At 44.3% G+C, this 22929-nt stretch overlaps 1 protein-coding gene across 2 annotated transcripts in view; it reads left to right on the top strand.

Moving 5' to 3' along the window:
• The window catches only part of Cad99c (cadherin 99C), a 116408-nt gene that overhangs the window by 91381 nt on the left and 2098 nt on the right, over positions 1-22929 (top strand). Inside the window, exons 5-20 of one of the 2 annotated variants that reach the window (XM_076903122.1) lie at positions 1103-1228; positions 6039-6302; positions 14678-14827; positions 15633-15851; positions 16094-16288; positions 16843-17130; positions 17605-17922; positions 18390-18530; positions 18690-18974; positions 19325-19498; positions 19908-20117; positions 20295-20426; positions 20500-20616; positions 20717-21115; positions 21335-21963; positions 22395-22625. In XM_076903122.1, the coding sequence (XP_076759237.1) occupies positions 1103-1228; positions 6039-6302; positions 14678-14827; positions 15633-15851; positions 16094-16288; positions 16843-17130; positions 17605-17922; positions 18390-18530; positions 18690-18974; positions 19325-19498; positions 19908-20117; positions 20295-20426; positions 20500-20616; positions 20717-21115; positions 21335-21963; positions 22395-22625 (3878 nt within the window). Of the gene's footprint in view, positions 1-1102; positions 1229-6038; positions 6303-12448; positions 12588-14677; positions 14828-15632; positions 15852-16093; positions 16289-16842; positions 17131-17604; positions 17923-18389; positions 18531-18689; positions 18975-19324; positions 19499-19907; positions 20118-20294; positions 20427-20499; positions 20617-20716; positions 21116-21334; positions 21964-22394; positions 22626-22929 lie in introns of those variants that run through there. The other variant, XM_076903123.1, reaches the window with a different exon arrangement.

Here is a 22929-nt window from a genome sequence, read left to right on the forward strand (position 1 = left end):
TCATTCCATTTGTTAAATCGTTGGGGTAAATAAAAAATTACGATTTAAAATATTCCCAAGTAACCATAAAGGAAGGAAGAACTATTAAATAAAGCAAGTTAATTAAAAAGATTTGGTAGATACTGTAATAACACTTAATTGATCAATTGTAGACTTGAAAACTTCCCAATTCCATATATGTATTTTATGAACTAAAAGTTCCAAATAACATTTAATATTATGCAGACTGGTTGGAGCAAATATTTCACTCTAACTTTTAAACTTGTTCAGTCGGTCAGAAATTAATTCCACATTACCCTTTCCACGCCAGATGTATTGTTTATAATCATTTGCATATCACGTTTGTGTGTGCACCCACATGCTGTGCTTGAGAAATGAACAAATATTTCGAGTTAACCCGCGTTTTACGTGTCACGCATCGTCAATTTATCTATGCAATTCGTTTCGAATATTTGTTTGCGTATCCCGTTAAAATTGCGCACGGATATGATTTACAACCCAGTGAAATTCGCATAATTTACGATGCACGTGTGTGCACTTGTGCATTGCGTACCGGCAATATCGAGGTAAAATATTCGTACAGCGATCTTTTCTGCCCTTTTTTTGCGGTTCCTGCCACAGGATACGTTTGGCATTTCATTGTCACGAAGTAACTACTCCTCAGTCGGTTTCACTGCCTTTCTATTACGAACGTAATTACATTATCGTAAAAATGCAGTGGTAAATTAGATGCAAAACGCGTATCATGCGGTTGCACAGTAGGAAGTAATTTGAATATTTTCACATCCACAACTGAAAAATGTAGTTTCATTCAGAGAATTCGAATACACCAGTAGAATAATTAATTTCATTGATAACTATATGTTGATAATCTTTCCACATTGTTTCCTCTGTTTGATAACTTCCTCTACGAGATTATTAGAAAATGTGTGTATCGTAGAAAAGCAGGAAACAGTTCGAATATTTCATAGATAGAATATATAAATAACTGTACGAGATACATAATAACGAGTGGTACTTGGCGAACATTTATCTCTGCGTCTTTTTAGACTTTATCAATTTCAAACGCACGTTGTCTAACAAATTTTTCTTCTATTTCCAGCTGAGCTGCACCGAGGTGAAACAGCCGAACAAGAAACGAACGATACCAGTAATCGTGCGAGTGTCTGACATAAACGACAACGCGCCAAAATTCATTAACACGCCATACGAGACCACAGTGCCTGAGGTGAGTATCGCAGAAGCTACCCCCATTTTTCGAACAGGAAGAGGCGGCAATCGAATGTGCTATAAATCCATGGCGAAAATAGAATATCGCGACAAGCTATCGATCGTTAAACTGGCATTGAGCTAATCGAAACCGTGGTCTAGAATTTCAATTAAACATTTCTGCTGACTGGACGAAATTCCGATGAGGCTGCATATCGCGTGGTGCATCACGAGCGAGATCGAACAGGTCCGTGAACCGTACGCTGTAAATATCGGATGCTGGACGAAAACTATTGGCGAATAATACGAATTAAGTTCAGAATTTATTATACCCGCCAGACAGGTTTAGTATGGCGATAGTACAGTACTTCTGAAGCGGCAGTGACTGCAAATGGGATTCGTGTTATCTTTTAGAAGGAGTTTATGTATTTCTGAACAGTCATTATCGAACAGTTAGAAGACTTTTTCTTTTAGAACTTTGACATGTTTATGATTTTTCATGGTCGCTGAATAATTTTAGTAATACAAATTGTATAACGCTATAAAAAGATTTATGACACTAATGTCGGTCGTATCCATTTCTAATTGCTATCCTCGTGGTGGCTACGTGATATTGAATTTCAGATTAGGTTAGAATAATTTGCATTAAGTTGAGTAAGAAACTGTGGCAATAATTATTCCGATTACGACGCCGATTTGTCGATCGAGAACGAGCCATAAACCGGTAAACCGGTCGTGCTTGAATAATTTCGTCGATTGTTATCCGGAAGAACGCAGCTGAATAGAAGTATCCTTTCATTAAAACGGCGTTCAACGCCTCCGTAGAGACCATTGAACAGCGTGAAACGTGAAATTGCGGATTGTCCGCGATGTTAAAATTCGAAGTTTTTCAGGGTCGACGATCCTGTTACGCGATACAATTCTCTGCGTTACAAATACCGCTGACGATCAAGTTGAGCAGATAAATGTATCTAACTGTAAACTGATTGCTAGAATTTTATAATAGCTATTTTATAAAAACTATCGTCGAAACTTGATTACAATCGATTTCACTTCAAAGAGTATTACGTACATTGAACTACAAGTATTCGTAAACTACATATACAGACATTTTCAAAACCAATACCTGACTGCAAACTAAAAAAAAACAGACCACGATACCTATAGAAAACATACATCAAAAATCAAAACGAACTGCAACAATATTAATATTTCATCCAAGGTATACCAAGCCAAAGCGCCATCAACAACCCCTCCGACATAGCACCGCCAGAACTCCAAGCGAAGAATTCGATTTTACCTCAGAGTATACTACGCACATTGAGCTACAAGTATTCATAAATCATATATAAAGATTTTCAAAATCAATACCTGACTGCAAACTAAAAAATAAGACCACGATATCCATAAAAGGCGTACACCAAAAATCAAAACGAACTGCAACAATATTAATATCTCATCCGAAGTATACCAAGCCGAAGCGCCATCAACAACCCTCCGACATAGCATCACCAGAGAGCCCCAAGCGAAGAATCCGCGAATACCCAGGAAATTAAGACGCAAGCCAATTAAGCCGTGGAACTTATCGCATCCCTGTCGAGCGGCGCGCGGGTTATTGGAAGGATCGATCGCGCAGCAGGGGTTATCACGTAACAGCGCGGAAGGCGGATCGATCAGGTTGTTCAGGACGCGCACACGCGTGCCAACTATTCCAGGCGTACATCGCTCGGAAGCGTTGTCACGGCTCTGTCCGATCGGTTGTCCCGCGGATTCCTCCTCCTCGCCGTGCTCGAGGACCGTTATAATAGGGACGTCGTGCAGCTCGTAGGTACGAGTCGAACAGGTACACACGTCTGGCGATGCCGCTGCACTCTCTTCGATCCTCGTGCGTTTCGTGCACGCGCTGCGCTCCCTTCGATCCTCCTGCGTTCGATGCACGCGCGCGTTTCCAATGGCCACGCGTTTCACGGTGGCGAGCAACCGCGTTATCAGGGTGCATCTTACGATCTTTGCCATCTGACGCGTAACGGTACGCAGAAGTTGTCCGCGGTTGTTGGGGTCGTTAAGCAGCACGAACGCGGAACACGACGGCGGGGATGTTCTTGCTGAGAGCGGTATTTACGAGCGTTAACGAACGGAGATTCGACGAGGCTGCTTTCGGCTCGGTAGCAGGCTCGATGTAATTTCTGTTCGCTTAAGCGGACGGTTTTATTGGCTGGATGGCTACTTCCTAGGACGCGATGGATTCCTGCTTACTTCTTTTTCAGTGACTCCAAAGGGTTGTTTTGCGACGGTGGAATTTTTTGGACCATGGTTTATGGGTATTTAATTGTACTTCATTAACGGACTTACGTTATGAAAATTCTCTGGAGGTAATTAAGATTTACTGTTACACCGCTTATTTGTTTTATTGATACACAAATGAAGCAATCTTAGATTAGGAAACCAGGTAGCCACCGTTGCAAAGTACAGTTAATATGCTACTTATCAAACCTGTTGCTATTAACATGTAGATATGTAATTAAACCTAACCGAGGTATGTGTATAACTGTATTTCTAACGCAAGAAACTAATTAGTATACTGTTACTTAATCGAAAATATCCGTCAGATAAGAATACAAATTGATACGGTGCTGGACAAAGGAAACTTTAATTACTATCCATTTACTTTCTTCGCGTGTAAATGGGATGCAAACATTTCTCTAGAGTGGCCATCGATTATCATCGAATCGACGAGACCCTCGTACGAGCAGCGACCGTGGAAACGAAGGGTGCACTTTCAATTTCGCCTGACCTATCGATGAAAATTGCGGAATCGCAGGAGTTCTGCGATCGAGATCACGAAACGCCTTGTTCATGATACTGTTCATACTAATTAATCCACCGTGAACCTCTTGGCGGATAGCAGACCGGTTTCGCGATGGAGGAACGAAGAAAGATCCGACTCCTTCCTCGCAATAATCGACCGCGGGCAGTTGAAAATCGGCTGCACTGCAGATATTTGCTCGCAAGATCGTGCCACGGTGTACGTACATTCTATTCGCAGCCTCGAAACCGATCGGGTAATCACTACGAGAGCGTAGCCCAGCGATTTGCGCCATAGTAGCCTGATTTATCGCGGAGTTCCTTCGACGAGTCACGATTCCATCGCAGCGAAAAAATTTTATCAATCATCCCGCTGTATCGTTGATCGAAAGCTTTATCTCGCGTTTAGACGTTTAAACGCGACGTTCAATTATTTTTCAGATTCGACGATAATATCAAAGGGATGAGAAACAGAATGGAAAATTGTTATTTTTCATTATTTTAGGAATTGTAGTTTGATTGTATCACATTTGAGACACTCTGTGTGTATTGTATGGTGAAATGAACACGATTCCAGTATTCAGATTAACTATTTCAATTTATCAAACAGGAATCGAATTATTTGCGCGTGATATATGCAATGTTTCTATGTGTTACATTCGATCATATAAATCTTACCAATCGAACGATCCTACAAATCGGCTCGCTATCGTTTCTGTGTGATGAATAATTGTTGGAGTAATTAAATAGCACGGAAACAGAGCGTCAGTTGAAGACGAGCATGAAATAGCGCGATAGCTATGCGCAGATGTAATTATGACCGCGATACCGTTATAATTGTAATGATACTCTCACGTTTACACGTGATCGTTACGACTTTCCTGTACACGTTCGGTAAACAGCCATTAGGAATGCTTCGCCGGAATTCCCTGTCGATTATCAATCATTCGACGACAGCTTGATGCATATTTCTTATCGAGATTTTTCGAAACTAAACTACGAGCGTCGAAACAGCTAATTTCCCAGAATTTTTTCGTAATTAAGGTATTTTAATTTCCCGCAGAACGCGATTATCTACGCGCCTCGGCTTTCGATTCGGAGAAATTGAATAAGCAATGGAATCTGAAATTTTAAGGAGATTTAACTAAAGTTATTGCTTTAGAAGTAGTTTATCGAGCACAGCAGTTACGAAATTATTCTGTGATTTAATTTTGTTCCGAGAAGGAAGTTTAATCTTTTTGAGTTGAGGCAAGAATCGAATCGATCGAGCAGTGGAAGGCGCTGTCCAAGCCTCAGCATTTTCTCCAATTATTAATCCCGACGTACAGGTGCCTTCGACCTCGCGGTCTTTAATTAGCTTTTGACTCTCCTGCGCGCGAGAGAGTTCAGATATTATTAACTCGAACGTCCATGTCCGAGTGGCAACGTTATGGGATGCAATATGCAACGCGCATCGCTGCCGTTGCACTCGTCGCGGTAACATGGCGGACATTTGCACGGTTCATTTGCAGCGCTCTGTGGACATCGAACCAAAAAGATTGCCAGAAGTCTGTAAATAATTGCGACATCGTTAGCGTGCAACGTTGCCCGTGTGATCGTAGTGTCAGCAACGAAGTTTCAAACCTGCAGTCTCGTTCGTCCAACCTATCTCATTTTAACGATATACAGTGTAAAAAATTGCTTATCTCTATTATTTATCATTTGCGCATTCGAAGCCATGAATTTTATAACACAAAACCAGGTTAATCAAACAATGATAGTGTTACCTTTTGTTCAATGATTTTTTATAATTCTTATTTTTGTCATCGTTCGCGGACAACTAAATTTGCGAAAGGATCTCAGAATAGAAACGAAAATAACGAGCCACCGTATCTCTTATATCAGGCTGGAAAATTCTATCTGCTGCCATCCAGTTAACAAGTTTCGATCTGTTTATATTTAGTCGTGAAAAATAAATCGAGTACCGAGCGAAGTTCGACCTCGGATCAGCTTGGATGATGGAATATTCAACGCTTCTGTTGCAGCTAACGCCAGTTGGCTCGACCATCTTCAAAAACGTAGTGGCTGTGGACGCGGACGCCGGTGTCAACGGCATAGTTGAATATTCGATTGCCCCCGGAGATGGGACAGGGATCGGCAACAATGACGGAGTCGGTCGAAACAGAATCACCACGGCTGATGGGTACGGCTATTTCAGCATCAACTTGCCTCATCAAGGCCAGGTTACTGTCAACCGTACCCTCGACTTCGAAAGGACGCAGCGATACCTGGTCACCATTTTGGCCTCGGTGAGTAGTCTTCGTTTACTTATAAATGATGAATCAGAGCAAAAATTCATGTTTGATCGCAATCGATTCGTGAACATGGTCTTAGAACAAACATATTTTCATTGTAAAAATGCACCAACGCGAGATAGAATTGTACCATTGTAGAATTGGCGCAATTTATCACGTTTGTGACATCGATTACGCATAACAGTACGCAGGAGTATCGATCTGGGACGGTTCATAATTTCCTGTCGTCCTCCGAATGGCGATCTCACTTATTATACCTTTCCGTTATACTTCAACCATTCCTGACGCGATACCGTTATCCAATATTCCATTAAGCATTGCAAAACTGCATCGCGATTCCGAGTACCTGCATTATATGCAAATCTGTCATCCGATTTGGGTACGAGCGGTTGCCAGCGGCGTTGCGTGCTCTTATTTTCTGTCTTTCCATCAGACACCATTTGTCTGTGGAGATCTGGACGACGATGTGCAACCTGTTCGCGATCCATCGTGCAACTCTTCTCGAATTCCAGGTTGCGACTGGGGTGTTCAACCCTTTTGCTGGTAGAAATTTTTTATTTTTGATTTCACCTGTTTTGTAACTCACGTGTGAATTAATTTTTATGATATTTTTGAAACACTATTGAAGAATCGTATTATTCTGTTGATATGAAACGGATGTACCTGTTCAATTCGACAGAGAGATGACTGTAACGAATTATTGGTTGATACGCGTTTCGTACGACCTTACTAAATTCTGAAATAGCTCGGTCCCAATTTATTTCGTTTGATGAGCGAAATTCCCGCACGAAATTCGCGTTTCCCCTGAAAATTCAAACGTCAGAGAAGAAAATAAAGTTCAATAGGTCACACTGACGCTGCCTGCTCGCTAATGGAATGAAATCGGAATAATCCACGCGAGTTCCACTCGCAAAATTCTCGTTCGATCGATTAATGTAACGTCCCGTCTGAAACCGTACGTGCCTTGTGTTTCAAGTCGAGTGATTTCGTTACAAATAATAATTCTGCATTAAAATAATAACTTCTTATTTTTACTTCAAATAAATTTAACAATACCTACTGCAGTTCCAAAGTTTCCATTTGCATGGACCGTCAAGGAAGAGAAAGTTCACTAAACATAAATTCATAATGATTTATTTTACGCCCACCTCTGCGCGTACAATTTTATTATACGCGTGTACTTTCCCAAATTTCTGTACAATATTTATGCTCCCATAAAAAGAAGCATTCTTACCCAATCTCGAGCTTCCGTAGCACGAAACGATTTTGCAAAAGTTCCAGCAGAAATCGTCGAAATAACATTACGCGCGCGGAACACCCCCACTCGTCTCTCCCTACTTCCAAGTGAATTTAATAGAAAGCGAATCTACCCGAACAAAGCGGTCGTTTATCATTCCCGAGCAACACAATAGAACGAAATACCACCGCCCTGGCCAATTATGTCCAACTATTTCAGCTGAGTCGATTAGCAGAGAGAAAGTGACCGTTTTGCTGGCATATTCTTTGAAAATTGCATTCGTAGAATCGCTTGGCTGATCGAGGACTCCTCATCGCAGGGCGCGGTGAAGGGGCGGCCACGAAAGGCTGGCCGCGTTGCAGCTTCGCGTGCGGTTACTTTTTAATTAAACCGCCGCTGCAGCTTCGATTCGGATGGCCGTTTCGAAATTGATACGTACGCCCGATTTATTGGCGGATCGAGGGATGTCGAGGGTGAGGCGCGTTGCGAATCTGGCTTTGGTTCGCGCCGTGCGGGACGAGGAGGAAAATCGGTGAGTCACCGGGACGAGTCACGGATCCTCGTACTATATTCGCATTAGCATATCGGCGCTCTTTACCGCGATTCGTGCGTGGTCTCCCATCGTTACGAGCGTTACACGTTGGCTCTCTGCGCGAACGAAAACCTTGCCTCTTTTTCCTCGTCGATTTCTTTACTTTCCCACGAATCCAAGAATAAAGATTTCGAAATTCAAAAAAACTTTAGGGTACCAAAGAATCGATTAAATTGATAAATTAATGTTGGATATTAATGTCACACTCATTGCTCAATTCCAAACATTTTAAAATCCAAATACCACTTAAATGAGTAACGCAGCAGGAAAAGTATTATACGAGAAGTGCTCGAGCGTCTTGATTCAACCCCTTTGCGAGTCACGTTTGCATAATATACGATTCGATACCTACGTCACAAGTAAGGTCCGTCAAATTTTCTCTGATCGCTTCGCAACTGTCGACAAGTTCAAGCTCGATCCTCTGATTGACACGCCGAAGAGGAAGGGGTTGGTATTGGCGAACACGGCGCGCAGCACGTGTCCTTTATGGTATCTCGTGAGAGGGACGCGAGGGTTGTGCGCTCGCAGATCAGAAGGCAGCGATTAGACAGAGCTCTTGTAGATATTTGCATATCGCTTCCTCTGGGCTTGACATTGTTAATTCCTCGAGCGAACAGGCTGCCAGTGGACGCGGGGCCCGCGAATTCGTTGGCTACCCCGTTCGCCACTAATCTCGCGCTGCTTACACGTTCCCAACGCTAATACGTATGCTAACGCGATTCAATATGCAATTGGTGTCGCGGAGGTTAAATTGCCAGGGCATCGTAAACTGGGAGCCTGACTCTGGCTCGCGCTACCGCAGAAGCGAAGTCGAAGGACTATTTTCTAACAGCTGACGTACACCCACGGAAAGGCCTTGAGGTGAGTCATCGAATAATACGAGGGAATCGTGAGATTGATTTGCACCGTTAACATTCTTGTCGGCATACATTCCTTTTATGAGATGGGAGTATTTTTAGAAGAAATTCGTTAGTCAGCTTCTTTAATGACGAACGACATAGTTTGTGAAGGAAAATGTGAAGTGGAGAGACGGAACTTTTTTTGGAGGAATAGGTTCAGAGTAGCCTACGTCTTTTAATTCGAAGGAGTCTAACGCATACTTCATTATATATAGCAACGAAAAGAGTTCGTTTCTACTTACTCTGAATAACGCACACCGAATACACGCACGAAGAATGCAACTGACGCCCATAACTCATTCGAAAGTCCACTGTCACGCGCTATCGAGCAACGAACGAAAAGACACCGGGGCAAAAATGTATAAAAAACGATCCGCGATTCAAACGTCAAAGCTAATTCATTCGTGTAATTAAAAATTCTCGAGACCCTTCTCGAGAAACTATCTACGTAATAATTCACGTTCCTCGAGTTAAATCACCAAGCTGTGCCCAGCTGGACGAAGATCGTTAAAATTCAAGATTCAACACCACATTGCCACGTGAAGCTAGCTCGCATATGAAAACGTCTCGTTACTCTCAGTACCTTAATTCATTCGACGAAACCTTCGCTTCCGTGAACCATTACGAAACACAGCGTCCCGCAACGGCACGAGACGCATCGATATCGCAGAACAATTTCGTACAGATGCGCGCAACCGGATATTCAAACTAACTGATTAACATATACCACACACCAATTACAAGACAAATAACCATGTCTTATGCAAAGTACCCGATGTAACTCCGCTGGCGAACGATCGCGTATCCGCGTCGCGCTATTGCCTCATACGTCGCTCGAACAGCGGCACAATTAAACCGAAAACATCCAACGGGACAATACTGAAACTCCGCTCTAACATCGGTTAGTTAATTAGCCGCGGTTATTTTTACCGCGACGCAATTAACGGACGGCCTCGCTCGTCTTAATTGAACCACCTCCCGCGTGCGTCCAGCTCCTAACTCGCGAGCAGGCAACAGGTCGATCAGCCGTGACCAACGTCGACGATGTTGATCGCGATCGACGACGCAGTGCGTGACGAATGTCGATCGACGAGCGTCTCGTAAATGTCACCGGCTGTGGGACCGTGGGCCAGGCGAACAAAGGGTCCGGTTACGTGCAGGATAACGCGCGGTGGGCAGCAACTATGCCCCACGACTTCTATGCATCGCGATCTATGCACACGCAACTGGCAAGGTACGACTTGTAGTCGCCTCGCGGCATTAGTCACCGTTCGGCTCGCGGCAATGGAACGACAGCCCTGAAAATTCGTTTTCGCCTCGATGCTGTTGTATACCAGAGAACAACGTGGTTTCGTTCGCGCGATAACGTGGAAATATCTCTGCCGCGCGTGTTCCATGATCGCTGCGAACGTTTCGATCGTGTGTGGACCAAAGTGGTACCGCGTCGCCATTGTTCGCCAGATATCGTTTCGTGAATGCATTTGGGGATGCAGGGAACATGTGGACACTAAATTAATTGGTTAGCAAAGTTTGAAGAGAGAAGATGTTTTATTTGTATTATTGAAGGATGGTTAATGATTTGTCGAATTGGTACTTTCCTCGAAATTTACATATAAGTTTGTCGCGTATGTTGAAATGGTAGAATCGAAAGTCAGAACGAACGACGCAACGTTCGATTCATACGTGGAACGAGTCGTTTCAATCGTATGTGGACCAAAATGGTACCGCGTCGCCATTGTTCGCCAGTTCTCATTTCGTTAATATATTTGGGGGTGTAGAGAAGATCTGGGCACTAAATTAATTGGTTAGCAAAGTTTGAGGAGAGCAGATGTTTTATTTGTACTATCGAAAGATGGTTGATGATTTGTCGAATTGTTACTTTCCTCGAAATTTACATACAAGTTTGTCGCGTATGTTGAAATGGTAGAATCGAAAGTCAGAACGAACGACGTAACGTAAGACTCATACATGGAACGAGTCATTCTTCGTCGATATCGAATCTCGTCTCTCGGACCTTCTTCGATTATGGAGATTAATGATGAACATTAAAAGAGTACGTGGGTGTGCGTGAAACGAATGGTTTCTGCATCGTGGCCCACGGGAAGCTTCCTCGTATGTGGCAAGTGTCCGCGCATCGAGCATAGGTGCGCCGATCGGCGCGCGTTTCACGCATAACGAGCATCAAACTTGCAGAACGTTGATTTCACCGGCGATTAGAAGTTTATGCAGATCAGTGAAACACGGTCAATTATGTTCATTACAATAATCGACGTTTACGATCCCGTTCGACTAAGAGAATTTCTAATCTGAGATCCATTTCGCGTTTACGCTTCCAACGGAAACTAAATTAAACTCTAGCAAATTCTGGTACTGTAGATGAAGAATCCACAATTTTTGCGATTTGAATTGTAGCTCACGAAATGAAGATTACGTATCGTTCTTAAATCAATTCTAACGTACAATAATCTGCATTGCTCGATGAACAACGACGCGATTAGCTTCGAGACCTTCGATAAACCAACGCGAGAGCGTGTGCACGCTCTGTACGCGTCGCTTTTCTTCGCGAGGCTGACGTGGGCCGCGTAAAATTGCACGATGATCGCGATTCGGGGCAATGATCGAGGCGTGGAAAAACGGGCGTGTACGCAGGATTACGCGAGCCGCGTCGTGACGTTTCCGGGAACGCGGCGTGTATCCTGAAGGCGCTCTGGAGAGGGTGCACGCGAGTCGCTCGCTCTACGGATGATCGATTTCTGTAAAGACCAAGCGAGCGGCTAGACTCGCGCAGAGGAAATCATAGTGTTCGACGAGTGGAATCGTCGAACCGTGCGAACCTTTGAATACGGCGCGGCTCGTTTCTTTCCTCGCCCTCCTCGTTCGAGCCTGCATCAGGATGCGCCACGGTGGTTGCATTGTCCGGTTTATCCTGGAATTACGATATCGTAACCGTATCGATGCGTCGCGTTCCGCGTAACTACCTCGAGCATTCCTCTCGCAACGTGTGTTATATTGCATCACGCGTGAAATAGAGACAATTGCGAGAGATATCGTAGGTAAATTGCTGACAAATCAACGGAGCTATTAATTAATAAGAATTCTGAGAACTGCCCACATTAGCCTTCCGATTTAAATTTGTAATGCCACAGAGCTAATAAACAATATTCAAATGCGAGTGTTAAAGACCGCCAACCAGTTCGACGAGTGTTACACTTATCAATTACGCATACGCGATACAAGGAAAGCACGCGAGCGATTTCGTTTTCACGGTTCGCTTGTAAGTCGCTCGTAGCACTCTCCAAGCCTCCATTCGTGCGCTCAGCAGAATTGTCCAGCGACGATATGCAAATTCGCGCGATTTTTATGAGGATCTCGAAGGGTACCGTTGAAACGATGTGCTTGGCCGAGAGGAAAAAGCGGAAGGCGATCAGAACCGGATGATGCGCGACGTCCCACGAAAATCAACGATGGAGCCGTTCAATCCTGTGAAAGTGTTGCTGTTCGTGTTGGTCGTGCGCAGAGACGTCCACGACGCGGTCTTAGCTGTTTCAACGGTGAGTGACCACCGGTTCCACGCTGGTTCCACGCTGGTTCCACGCTGGATGGCGTCTAATGGAATCCTTTAACTCCTCGACACCGCGCGACGTATGCGTGTAATCACCCAAGCCACGTCGCGTATTCATTAACTCGGTATCAAACAAGCTTCTGCTCGCGTCCCTCTCAATCAGCTCCCAATGAATCGAGCGGTTCTCCTGATAGAACCCTATTTAAAGTTTCGCGAGAGACGTGCGACGTCGTCCGCGTAGATAGCTGCGAAAACTCATACGGATTATTCCGCGTGGAATCGATTACTCTTCACTGTCGATGCTGAGGAGTTTATTTGAAATACACTGCGATGTACACGAGAATTTTTGGAGGGTTTTTTGTCATTTTTAATACTGTCAATTTTTAGAGAAATTGTCGATTATCTGTTTTGTATTTATTAGACAATTAAGAAATCGTAATCACGAGGACACGATGGTACTTTAGTAGAGGCTGAGTACAGACATAAGGACGCAATTTACGAAACCTTCATATTGCGGTTATAAAATCTGTCTTACGAGATGGGTCCGACGCGTCTGGAAAAATTGAACTGTGCGAGGTAACGATGTCATTAAACGATGCTCGTACCGAGAGCACATTTCAGAAACCAATCACTGTTTCTGCGCCAAGGTCGATTCTTACTCTCGTCGAGTAATTAAGCGTTTTAAACCAGCCAATTGATCGTTAAAGATCTAAGAGTTACTCGTCTGTCTCTGAAGTTGCAATGATAAAAAGTTTGATGACTTTTGCGCGAAGATTCAGGCGCGAGGAGGAATGTCGTATTTGTGATGTGAATCTTCGAGATGTTCGAAACCCTCGATCGATCTTTTCGTTGACAATGCGGTCTCGCTGACAACAGTTGTTCCCACAGGTGCGGCTCATCCGAATATTATGTGGAGCACCTGGTCCGTTTCCTCTCGAACGCGTTGTCCTTCGTTCCGTGAAGCACTTGAACAAACCATCTCGAATGTGAATGCTGCGCTTCGCGTATTCGTTCTATGGAATCCGCGTGCTCCACATTTATCGAAACATGAAACGTCTTGCATTGCATGCTGCATATCGATGCATTTCTAGCGTTACTTATTCAGTTTATTTCGCGCGCATCCTCCACGTCCCTGTTTCTTGAACTATACTAAAAACGAACGTATAAAAGAGTCCAATTTTCATAAAAATTCTCGCAGAAGTATTTCTGCAGTCATCGTAAGGCACACGATCGCAAGTCCTCGCAAAGTACGCGCGTCCATCATCCTATCTGCTTTAAAAACGGAAACTCTAAGCAGGAAATCGCCGGCGATGAACCAATTTCCGACGAATCTGGGACTCCATAATTGCAAAACGAGCAAGTTGCACCGGAGACACGCGTGCTCGATAAAATCGCGGGCGATGTTTTCCCCGTACCCGGACGTGACGGATGAAAAATCGCGGCGTGGTTACGATAAACGAGCCACGCCCGTCGTTACGACACGGGAGAAAGAAGAAAGGATGGAGGGCGCAGCGAAAGGAGAGAGGCGAAGCCTGTGTTGGGTCACGACAGTTGTTCGGGTCCCATTCGCGACCGTGTCAAAAATTCTCCTCTATCTCGCCACCTCGTCCCGCCGAAAAAAGAACGCTTCTCCACTTCGCGCGCGTCCCTCCGACGATTTCAACCCCTTCCGCTGCCCCATCGATCTGCGAGGGCCACTGGAACCGCTCGTCCCCGTTTCATACCCGCAATTTGCACGGTTCCAGCGCATAGCTGGCATGGTTTCCTAATATTTACCGCGTCTGTGCAATAGGGGAAAGTAAGGCTCTCGAGGCGGCTCTGGGGTCCATTGCCATTCGCTTCGAGTTGGACGAGATTTGTTTCAGAGTTTGTTTAAGAGTAATTCTTTTATTCTAGTGGGTGAGGAAACGTTAATTAGTTACAAATAAATATTCTTCTTTGCGTGGTATTTTTTGGTAGTCGAAATAATGTCTAAAGACAGATATATATGATTATTTTCGTGCAATAATGTGGTTGAATGATGAATGGTTGTGACTAGTTTATTTATATAAAATAAACGTATAAATTGTATGTTTCTAGGATCGAGCAAGGAATGTATCCGAGAGGTTCACATCCACTACTACTCTGACTGTGAATATCAGAGACGACGATGATCAAGATCCTTCCTTCATCTACCAGGGTTGTATGCTCTTGGATGGCGCCTGTATTAATCCAGAATATTCAGCGTCGGTACGTACATTTCAATTTGCAGAACGGCATTCATTATAAGACGATCAGTCGTTTTTAAATAATTATTCGGAAAAGTACATTTCATTTCAATTCGCTGATCGATTGATCTCGATTAGGATTCGATTGATCGATTGGTAGAACCAGTTCTCCATTGCTAATTACACATACATTTGTATCGCGTTTAATGGAATTCAAATTCTTATGCAATATCGTCCTTATAATTCGAGGTGCGTCCATTATTTGCGTGAATGTAAGCTGGAGTTAGAAGCATTTCCGTTCGAGTCGTTTCATTACGTCACGTACGAAAAGGAAACGAGCGTGCCTCGGTTCAACTGGTAAACGAACAAGTAGAGCAACTCAATCATATCTGCCGTGGAAAACTGCGAAACGACCGATCGGAACTTTCGCTCGCGATAAATCGCAGAAGTAAACTTCGCGCGGAAATGTTAAACAGACCGTCCTCCTCCGTCGCGACCAACGAAACGAAATTTACAGGCGAAACGACAATTTTCCAACTGCGAACCGGTTCAGCAGTTTGGAGACCAGGAAGCTCTCGTTCGCGATGTTATGAATAATCGATACAAATCTCCGATTGTCGCTCGCGTGCAAACGTAACTTCAAAATCCTACGCGCGAGCGAGACGCAGGACGCGAGTGCTTGTTATCCGGTTATTGTAAGGCGAGAGACGCTGGTCCACAACCCTTCGTTCCTTAATAAACGCGACCGATTTCTTAGCCCAAGCGACACCGCTCTAAGCGATCGACGAACCGGTTCTAATCATTGCGCGACTTCTAACCCCCGTCAGGTATCGAGCGGAGTGTTATCCGGGATACTCAATATATCGCCGGAGAAAATACAAGCCGTCGATATGGACAGCATAAACGCGCCCATTCATTACTCGTTCCTCAGTGGTAATCCGTCGAATTATCGGGAATTCTTCGAGATAAACCCGAACACGGGCGCCGTGAAGCAGATCAAAGCGGTCGACACGACGGTCACGAAGAAGTTCGATATTATCATCAAGGTAAGCGTTATTTCAGCGATCGTTATTAATATAACTTAGTTTTTAATGAGACACCGTATAGGATTGTGTGTAATTTGTTTAATACTACTGTTCGCGTCTTCTTGGAGCAACATGTTTAAAGCTCCTTCAGCAATCTTAATTATTTTCAACAAGAGTTCAAATCTTCTTCATCCCTGAACACGATACGAACGTAATCAACTCGACAGGGGTGCGCAATACTTTATTTAATTATTAAACAACAGGCAGTCGAAGTATCGGAAGCGAAACGATCGGCAACAGCGAAATTAGCCATCACGGTGAAGCCAGTGGACAGCAATCCGCCAATTATAGCGGCGTCGAACGTCGAGGGTTTCGTTGATGAAAACGCCCCGATCGGGACGAAGGTTATCGACAAAAACGGGGATCCCATAGTGCTCACCGTTTCGGACGCTGATTTGGTAAGTTCGATCCTCGAATCCGGTCCTGTTTAACGAGCCATGAATCAGAGGCGAATCTACCGTTTAATCCCACCCATCGTCGTCCCTCTCCATTGTTAACGAACGGAGTTCCTACCTTATCCGTTCCATCGATCGCTGAGTAGAAAATGGAGAAAGGGAGACGGGGGGAATACAAGAAGCTAGAAGAAATTGAGCAACTTTGACGGAAATGAATATTCATATCATTCCTTTCAAAACTTTTTACTACCTCTGTTATCGATTCAGTGAATCGATTACGTGATAGTGATAAAACTGATCTATATATTATTAATTTACTTATGAAGAAAGCTTCTATATATGCTTTACTGAAAATTTGGAATACTGGTTTATGGCTTTGCCTGTTCTTCTTGAACGAGTGACGTACATTAGACACCCTCGTTATCTATTAGTTACCCAAGATTCTTTAAATAAAGATACAATTCACGCGTCTAATTGAAGAACGAAGTTCAAAGTACTTAACAAATAAAAGTAAGTAAATTTGTTTATGAGAAGATATATTGTAATATTTTATTTAGGGTCCTGAAGATCCGAAACCAGCGTACACCTTCGAACTGACCACGAACTTCTTCGCGATCGATCCTTCCGGTGTGCTGGTCGTGAACGAGGAGAATTTGGACCGCGATCCACCGAACCCTGGACGCTTCCGGTTCCAAGTGGTCGCAAGAGAAAAGACAGGAGTCGCGGCTTCCGCGCCTTCCTCCTTCGTCGTCACATTGAACGACGTTAACGACAACGCGCCTATGCTACCGATGATAGCTCCTATCACTGTTCAAGCTGGAGAAACAAAAAGAATTGTGACGAAGGTAGGCAACCATTCGTGAGAAATGTATTGAATTTTCTTTCTTTCTGCGAGAATAAAATGAGTGGTCGTCGTATTTGATGGTGGAATTACAATCGCGATGTGAATGCATTTTACATTTACGCTGCAAGAGTTAGTTTAGCAGCTTTCATTACTTCGAAATTCCTGGATGTAAGCTACGCTCAGAAGGATAGTTACCTCGATGTTTCGCTAGCACTGCAGCTGGTTGTTTCATTAAGAACCGGAGGACAGGCGAATACTGTATATATCTCCTTTAATTATTCGAGGCTGCCTCAAGTTTCTACTTAATGCTGTTCAAATTGAAACGATCTCGTTCGTTTGCTAAACTTTGCTGCTCCATCGAGAACTTTGTTATTAAAAAGAAACGGGGAACAGTACAGGCACAATAATTCTATCGTTGAAGTTGTACGAATTGTACGTGCTCGCGCGATAAGAATTTAATCAATTTTGCGTTCAGGTCGAGGCGACGGACAACGACGACGGCGAGAATGCCGAAATAACGTACAGCATCTACCACGTGTCGAATAACGGGCTGCATAAATTCAAGATCGACCCGAAAACAGGCGTGATCGAGTCGGTGAGGAAATTGAACGCTGGCGAGCAATTCAGCATTACGGTGCAGGCCACTGACAAAGGTGGGAAATACTCGCAAACGATCGTCGAGGTGAACGTTATCCCCGGGCCCAACACCAGGAGTCCAGTTTTCCAACAACCGGTATACGAAGTGCAAGTCAGCGAGGGGGCATCCATTAACTCCACGGTCGCGACAATTACTGTAAGTGGTTATAATTGCAGCTGGAAAATCATGCATTTTGCAAACAGACGAATGCGACGAAAATTGTAAAAATTCCGATAATGATTACATTTACTATGCTTCCGTGGAAATTTTCTTCTTTAATAACCAGAGACTTATTTTGTACATCCACAGTGCTTATTTCATACTACAAAAGTTCTATTCTCTAATTTTTTATTATCCCAAAAACAATAGTAGCTGCACCAACTGTTTATCGAATTTCATTTCCAACTGAAACGATTCCTCGCAGAACGTAGCCTCATTTTCTACGATGTATGCAATGCTCTCGTAAACTGATTAAAACCAGTAGAATACAAAACCAACACGCGTCACCTATCGCATATTGTCTACTAACGAAACTACTAATTTGCCAGTGTAACTGCTCAACACGCATCTAAACTCCCACATAATTTCTATCTGAAAAACCGCGCTTTTACTCGACTCAACAGGCGGTGGATCCAGAGAACGATCCTGTCTCGTACTCGATCGTCTCAGGGAACGACCTGCGTCAGTTCGCGATCGGCGACAAGTCGGGCGTGATCACCGTTATAAGGAAGTTGGACAGGGAGGACCTGACTCGTTATCAGCTGGTGAGTTTACGTCCTCGAATCGTTTAAGCACCGGCAACGAACACGGCTGTTCCTTGCTGGAACAAGGGAACGCAATCTTCGTTAACCGCGAGTCTCGCGTGCAGTTTCGCATCCCTATCTGACGTGCCTTTTCCCCCTTTTCTCTTGTCCCCTCGACAGCTGATAAAGGCGGAGGACTCTGGCGGTTTGTCCAGCACGGCGACCGTAAACATCAAGGTGACTGACATCAACGACAAGAACCCAGAATTCGTCGACCTGCCCTACGAGTTCTCCGTGAAGGAGGGCGAGGCGAGGAAATTGATCGGGCGCGTCCACGCGGAGGACGCTGACGAGGGCGTGAACGCTGAGATCACTTATTTCGCCCCTGACGATATTCCGTTCACCGTGGATCCCGAAACTGGGGACGTGTTGACCAAGATCGTTTTGGACTACGAGCAGAACGACGTGAGTGTTCGATTCTCTTTCGTTTCCTTTATTGATTCTATGAATTGATAGGTTTGGTAGGGAAGGGAAACTATTTGGGGTGTTTTTAGATCATGCTTTGCATGTTTTATATTGGAGGTATGATGGAACGATATATGATATTGAGTTTGATAATAAATATGAAGGAAGAGGTAATATCAACCCTTGCAATCAGCACGGAAAATAGTTATTTGTTTATATAGTAATATGTGTAGTTTTGTATTAATACTTGTGGGAAATATTATTGCGTCAATCTCGACGCGGTAGCTACGATGAAAAAGGAAATCTCGCGGGAATTGCCAGGAGAAAACTAAACTGATTTCGTTCCGCAGGAATATAAATTCGTGGTTACCGCGAGAGACGGTGCTCCGGATTATCGTTTAGCCACTGCTACTGTAACTGTGAAAGTTATAGACGTCGAGGACGAGGTCCCCGTTTTCCATCAAAGTAGCTACGAGGCTCGTGTTAAAGAGAATGTGCCAGACTACACGGTGCTTCAAGTAACGGTAAGTTAGAGCTTAATGAGCTGATAAAAAAGCTCGACGCTTTGAGCGGTGGCTCTCGTATAAAAGTGAGACGCGTAGGTATTCATAAATAGGTGTCAAGTGCCTTTACTTGGCTAGAAATTATATATTTGTTCAGATATTTATAGTTTAAACATTTATTTTACGATACACGGAGTACACGATAAAAATAAAATTAACAGAATTAATTTATTGCTGAACTTAATTGGAATTCAAAATAATGAGTGATAAAAGAGAAATGCAATTTGAAAGCGAGAAAGAAAGGAATCGCATAAACAAATGACGTTTCGCGTCGATGATCTCCATCGTATCATTGCACTGGAAGGGACGTCGTAAATTCTGGACGAATGGCCATCCTCCTCAAGCCTAAAGCAAACTCGATTAATTCCAGGCCGACGATCCGGATACAAAGGAGCAAATCACGTACATGATCAAACAAGGGGATACCGAACTGTTTGGTATAGACCCAAAGACTGGAGTGATAAAAACCATCCGCGGTTTAGACTACGAACGAGAGAGCCAGCATATACTTATAATTGGGACCGTCGAAAACACCAGCGACCTACCTGGTTCTACCACTAGGGTCGTGGTCAACGTCCAGGTACTAATCCCTATAATTAGGCTACTAATTCGTTTAGCCCAGTAGTTCTCAATCTTTTTAAAACTGACGAACATTAAATTCTGATTTTGTTTTTTGCGTGGAACACTTACGATGCTACTCTTAATTGCGCTAAGAGCAACGATATTTAGAATATTGTTCTTAATCGCTGTTTATCAGGATGTGAACGACATTCCGCCGGTGTTCACGTCGGTACCACGCCCGATCACGCTGGACGACGACGTGCCCATCGGAACGACGGTCATCAATCTCATTGCGACGGACTCCGATGGCACAGCTCCCGGAAACCAAGTACGTTTTCACGATCCATCGAGACAGAACTCGATGGTTCGAACGACGATTCTTACTCGTTACGTATTTGTAGGTGAGATACGAAATTATCGGTCGTGGGATAGCGAATAAATATTTTGTGATCGACCCAGATACCGGAGTGCTCAGAATACGTGACGATCTGCGTAAGGAAACGGACACTGAATATCAGGTGGATATAAAAACGTTGCTTCGTTCACCTCTGCTATTTCAGATGAACTTTTACATTCTTGAAAAACGGTCACGCAACGTTTCATCGATCGACGTTCCAGGTGGATGTGCGCGCGTACGACATGGGAGAGCCTCAATTATCATCCGTCACGACGGTGCCGGTCTACGTCCGGCACGTGGCCACTGTGCCGCCAGAAATCGGCCTGGGTTTCGCGGAGAACTCGTACAACGTGGATGTACCCGAGGATGCGGGCGACAACACGCTGATCAAGATAATCACGGTCATCAATAGCCACGCGCACGACACCACCCCGTTGAAGTGCGAGATTTACAGCGGTAACGAGGACGACTTGTTTGAAGCGAACGTCACGGAAGAACGTAATTGCGCCCTGAAACTGAAGAGGGGGGCTCTGGACTACGAGACCACGGAGTCGTACCAGGTGAAGATCAAGCTCGAGTCTTTGTCGGGCTTTTTGAACTCTGGCAGAAACACGACAATGGTACGTATTAATATATCAAATATTAACGGATTTAATTAATAATTTAAGTTCGAAACCTAATATCTGAATGACTAAAATGGATTGTAGCTGATATAATCCTTACTGGCAATATTTTCATATTATCGTATCGTGATCCACAAATGTCACATTTTTCAACCCCTAAAAAATCTGCGTCCGTCCTCAAGAGCCGAGAATTCAAACGCGACGTTCGAATTGCAGGTGAAAATTCAGGTGCTCGACGTGAACGACAACAAACCCGAGTTCGTTTTCCCAGAGCACAGCAAAGAGTTGTCGAGGGGTCGTTACTTCGCTGCGATCCCGCGAGCAGCGCAATTCGCGTCCACGGTGATACAAGTCAAGGCCCACGATAAGGATAACGGAAAATACGGGAAGCTCGAGTACAAGATACTTGGTGGACGAGGGTCGGACTACTTCGCCATGGACAGCTCTTCTGGTATAATCAGAACCACCGCGACCTTCGACAACGTGAATCCAGCGGAGCTACCCTTCAAGTTCGACGTTCGGGTGCGAGACAACCCTAACTCGACCGACAACTTCAACTCGATCGTCGCTCCAGTCATAGTGAACCTAATTGGGGAGGAAAATCTCATGATACTGGTGGTTCAGGACGCGGCGCCTGACACGTTGCAGAAGGAGGCGCCCAAAGTCGCTGGCATAATCGAAGAGAAGAGCGGTCTTCTGATTGGCGTCGACAGAGTAGCTGTGAGGAAGAATCTGACGAAGAATGGAACCGTCGAGATGTATCCGCAGGATTCTGATGTCTGGTTCTACGCGATTGATCCGGATACGGAGGCCATTTTGGATAGGAACAGCTCGCGGGTACAGAGGTAAGAGAGTTTATATTCCATTAGAATTTTTATATTCGGCGAAAAAGATTTTAGAGAGAGTTATTGCACGATATTCCATATTTTCATTGCTTCGTTACATTTTTCAATTACGTTTGCTGCACGAGTATTTTCAAGGTTTACAAAATCACTCGATATATTTGATTTAAAAGAAAGTAGCTACATTTTGCTTCGAATTTTGCTAAGAAATTTCCAAGCAGTGGATACCTGCGTGGAACTTGGGACTTTAGAAATGAACGGGAAACGCGGAAACCTCGTAGTCACCCGAGGTAACGTAACCACGTTACGCAGCTACGTAATTCTGAATCAGCGATTCGCGCTCGACGTCGCGCCTCCAGTTTTTCCGAGTCCGCGAGCAGCTCGACACCGGAAGTAGCCGTGATCGATGGAGTGAACGCGAGGTTCTTTTCCAGGTCGATCATCGAGAAGCCAGCTATGTCGAACATCACTTTCGACGTGTCCACTCTGGTCCGTGCGAACGCGATAGACATCCACGCGCCAGTGATGCCACCCGAGCCAGTGCGCACGCAGACAGCCATCGCCTTCAGCGGCGAAGTATTCCCGTATGCGTTGATAATCATCGCCTGCGTCATACTGATACTGGGGATAGCTGGCATCATCTACATTTGCGTCTCCTGGTCCAGGTAAATTCCTCGTTCTCTTTGCATTCCAACCGCGTGACACAATTGCTGCTATTGGCTCGTTACAAGTGTCACGAAACTCGCGACGACCACGACTTCGTTAAAAATAATATATAGTTATCGATCGAATTATAATTCGCTATAATTCAGGTTATTCGTTTCTCCTTCGAATAAGGGTTTGTTCTTTAATTTTAATTAGCACATCCAGTTGGTACCCAGTGGAGAACGCTCGAAACTCTAGACGCGCGATTAAAAATGCCGATTAATTTCAGGCTGTACCAGCGTCACGCAGAATTCTCGAGCGCGA

Source organism: Xylocopa sonorina, chromosome 10, assembly GCF_050948175.1.
Source record: "Xylocopa sonorina isolate GNS202 chromosome 10, iyXylSono1_principal, whole genome shotgun sequence".
Taxonomy (NCBI): domain Eukaryota; kingdom Metazoa; phylum Arthropoda; class Insecta; order Hymenoptera; family Apidae; genus Xylocopa; species Xylocopa sonorina.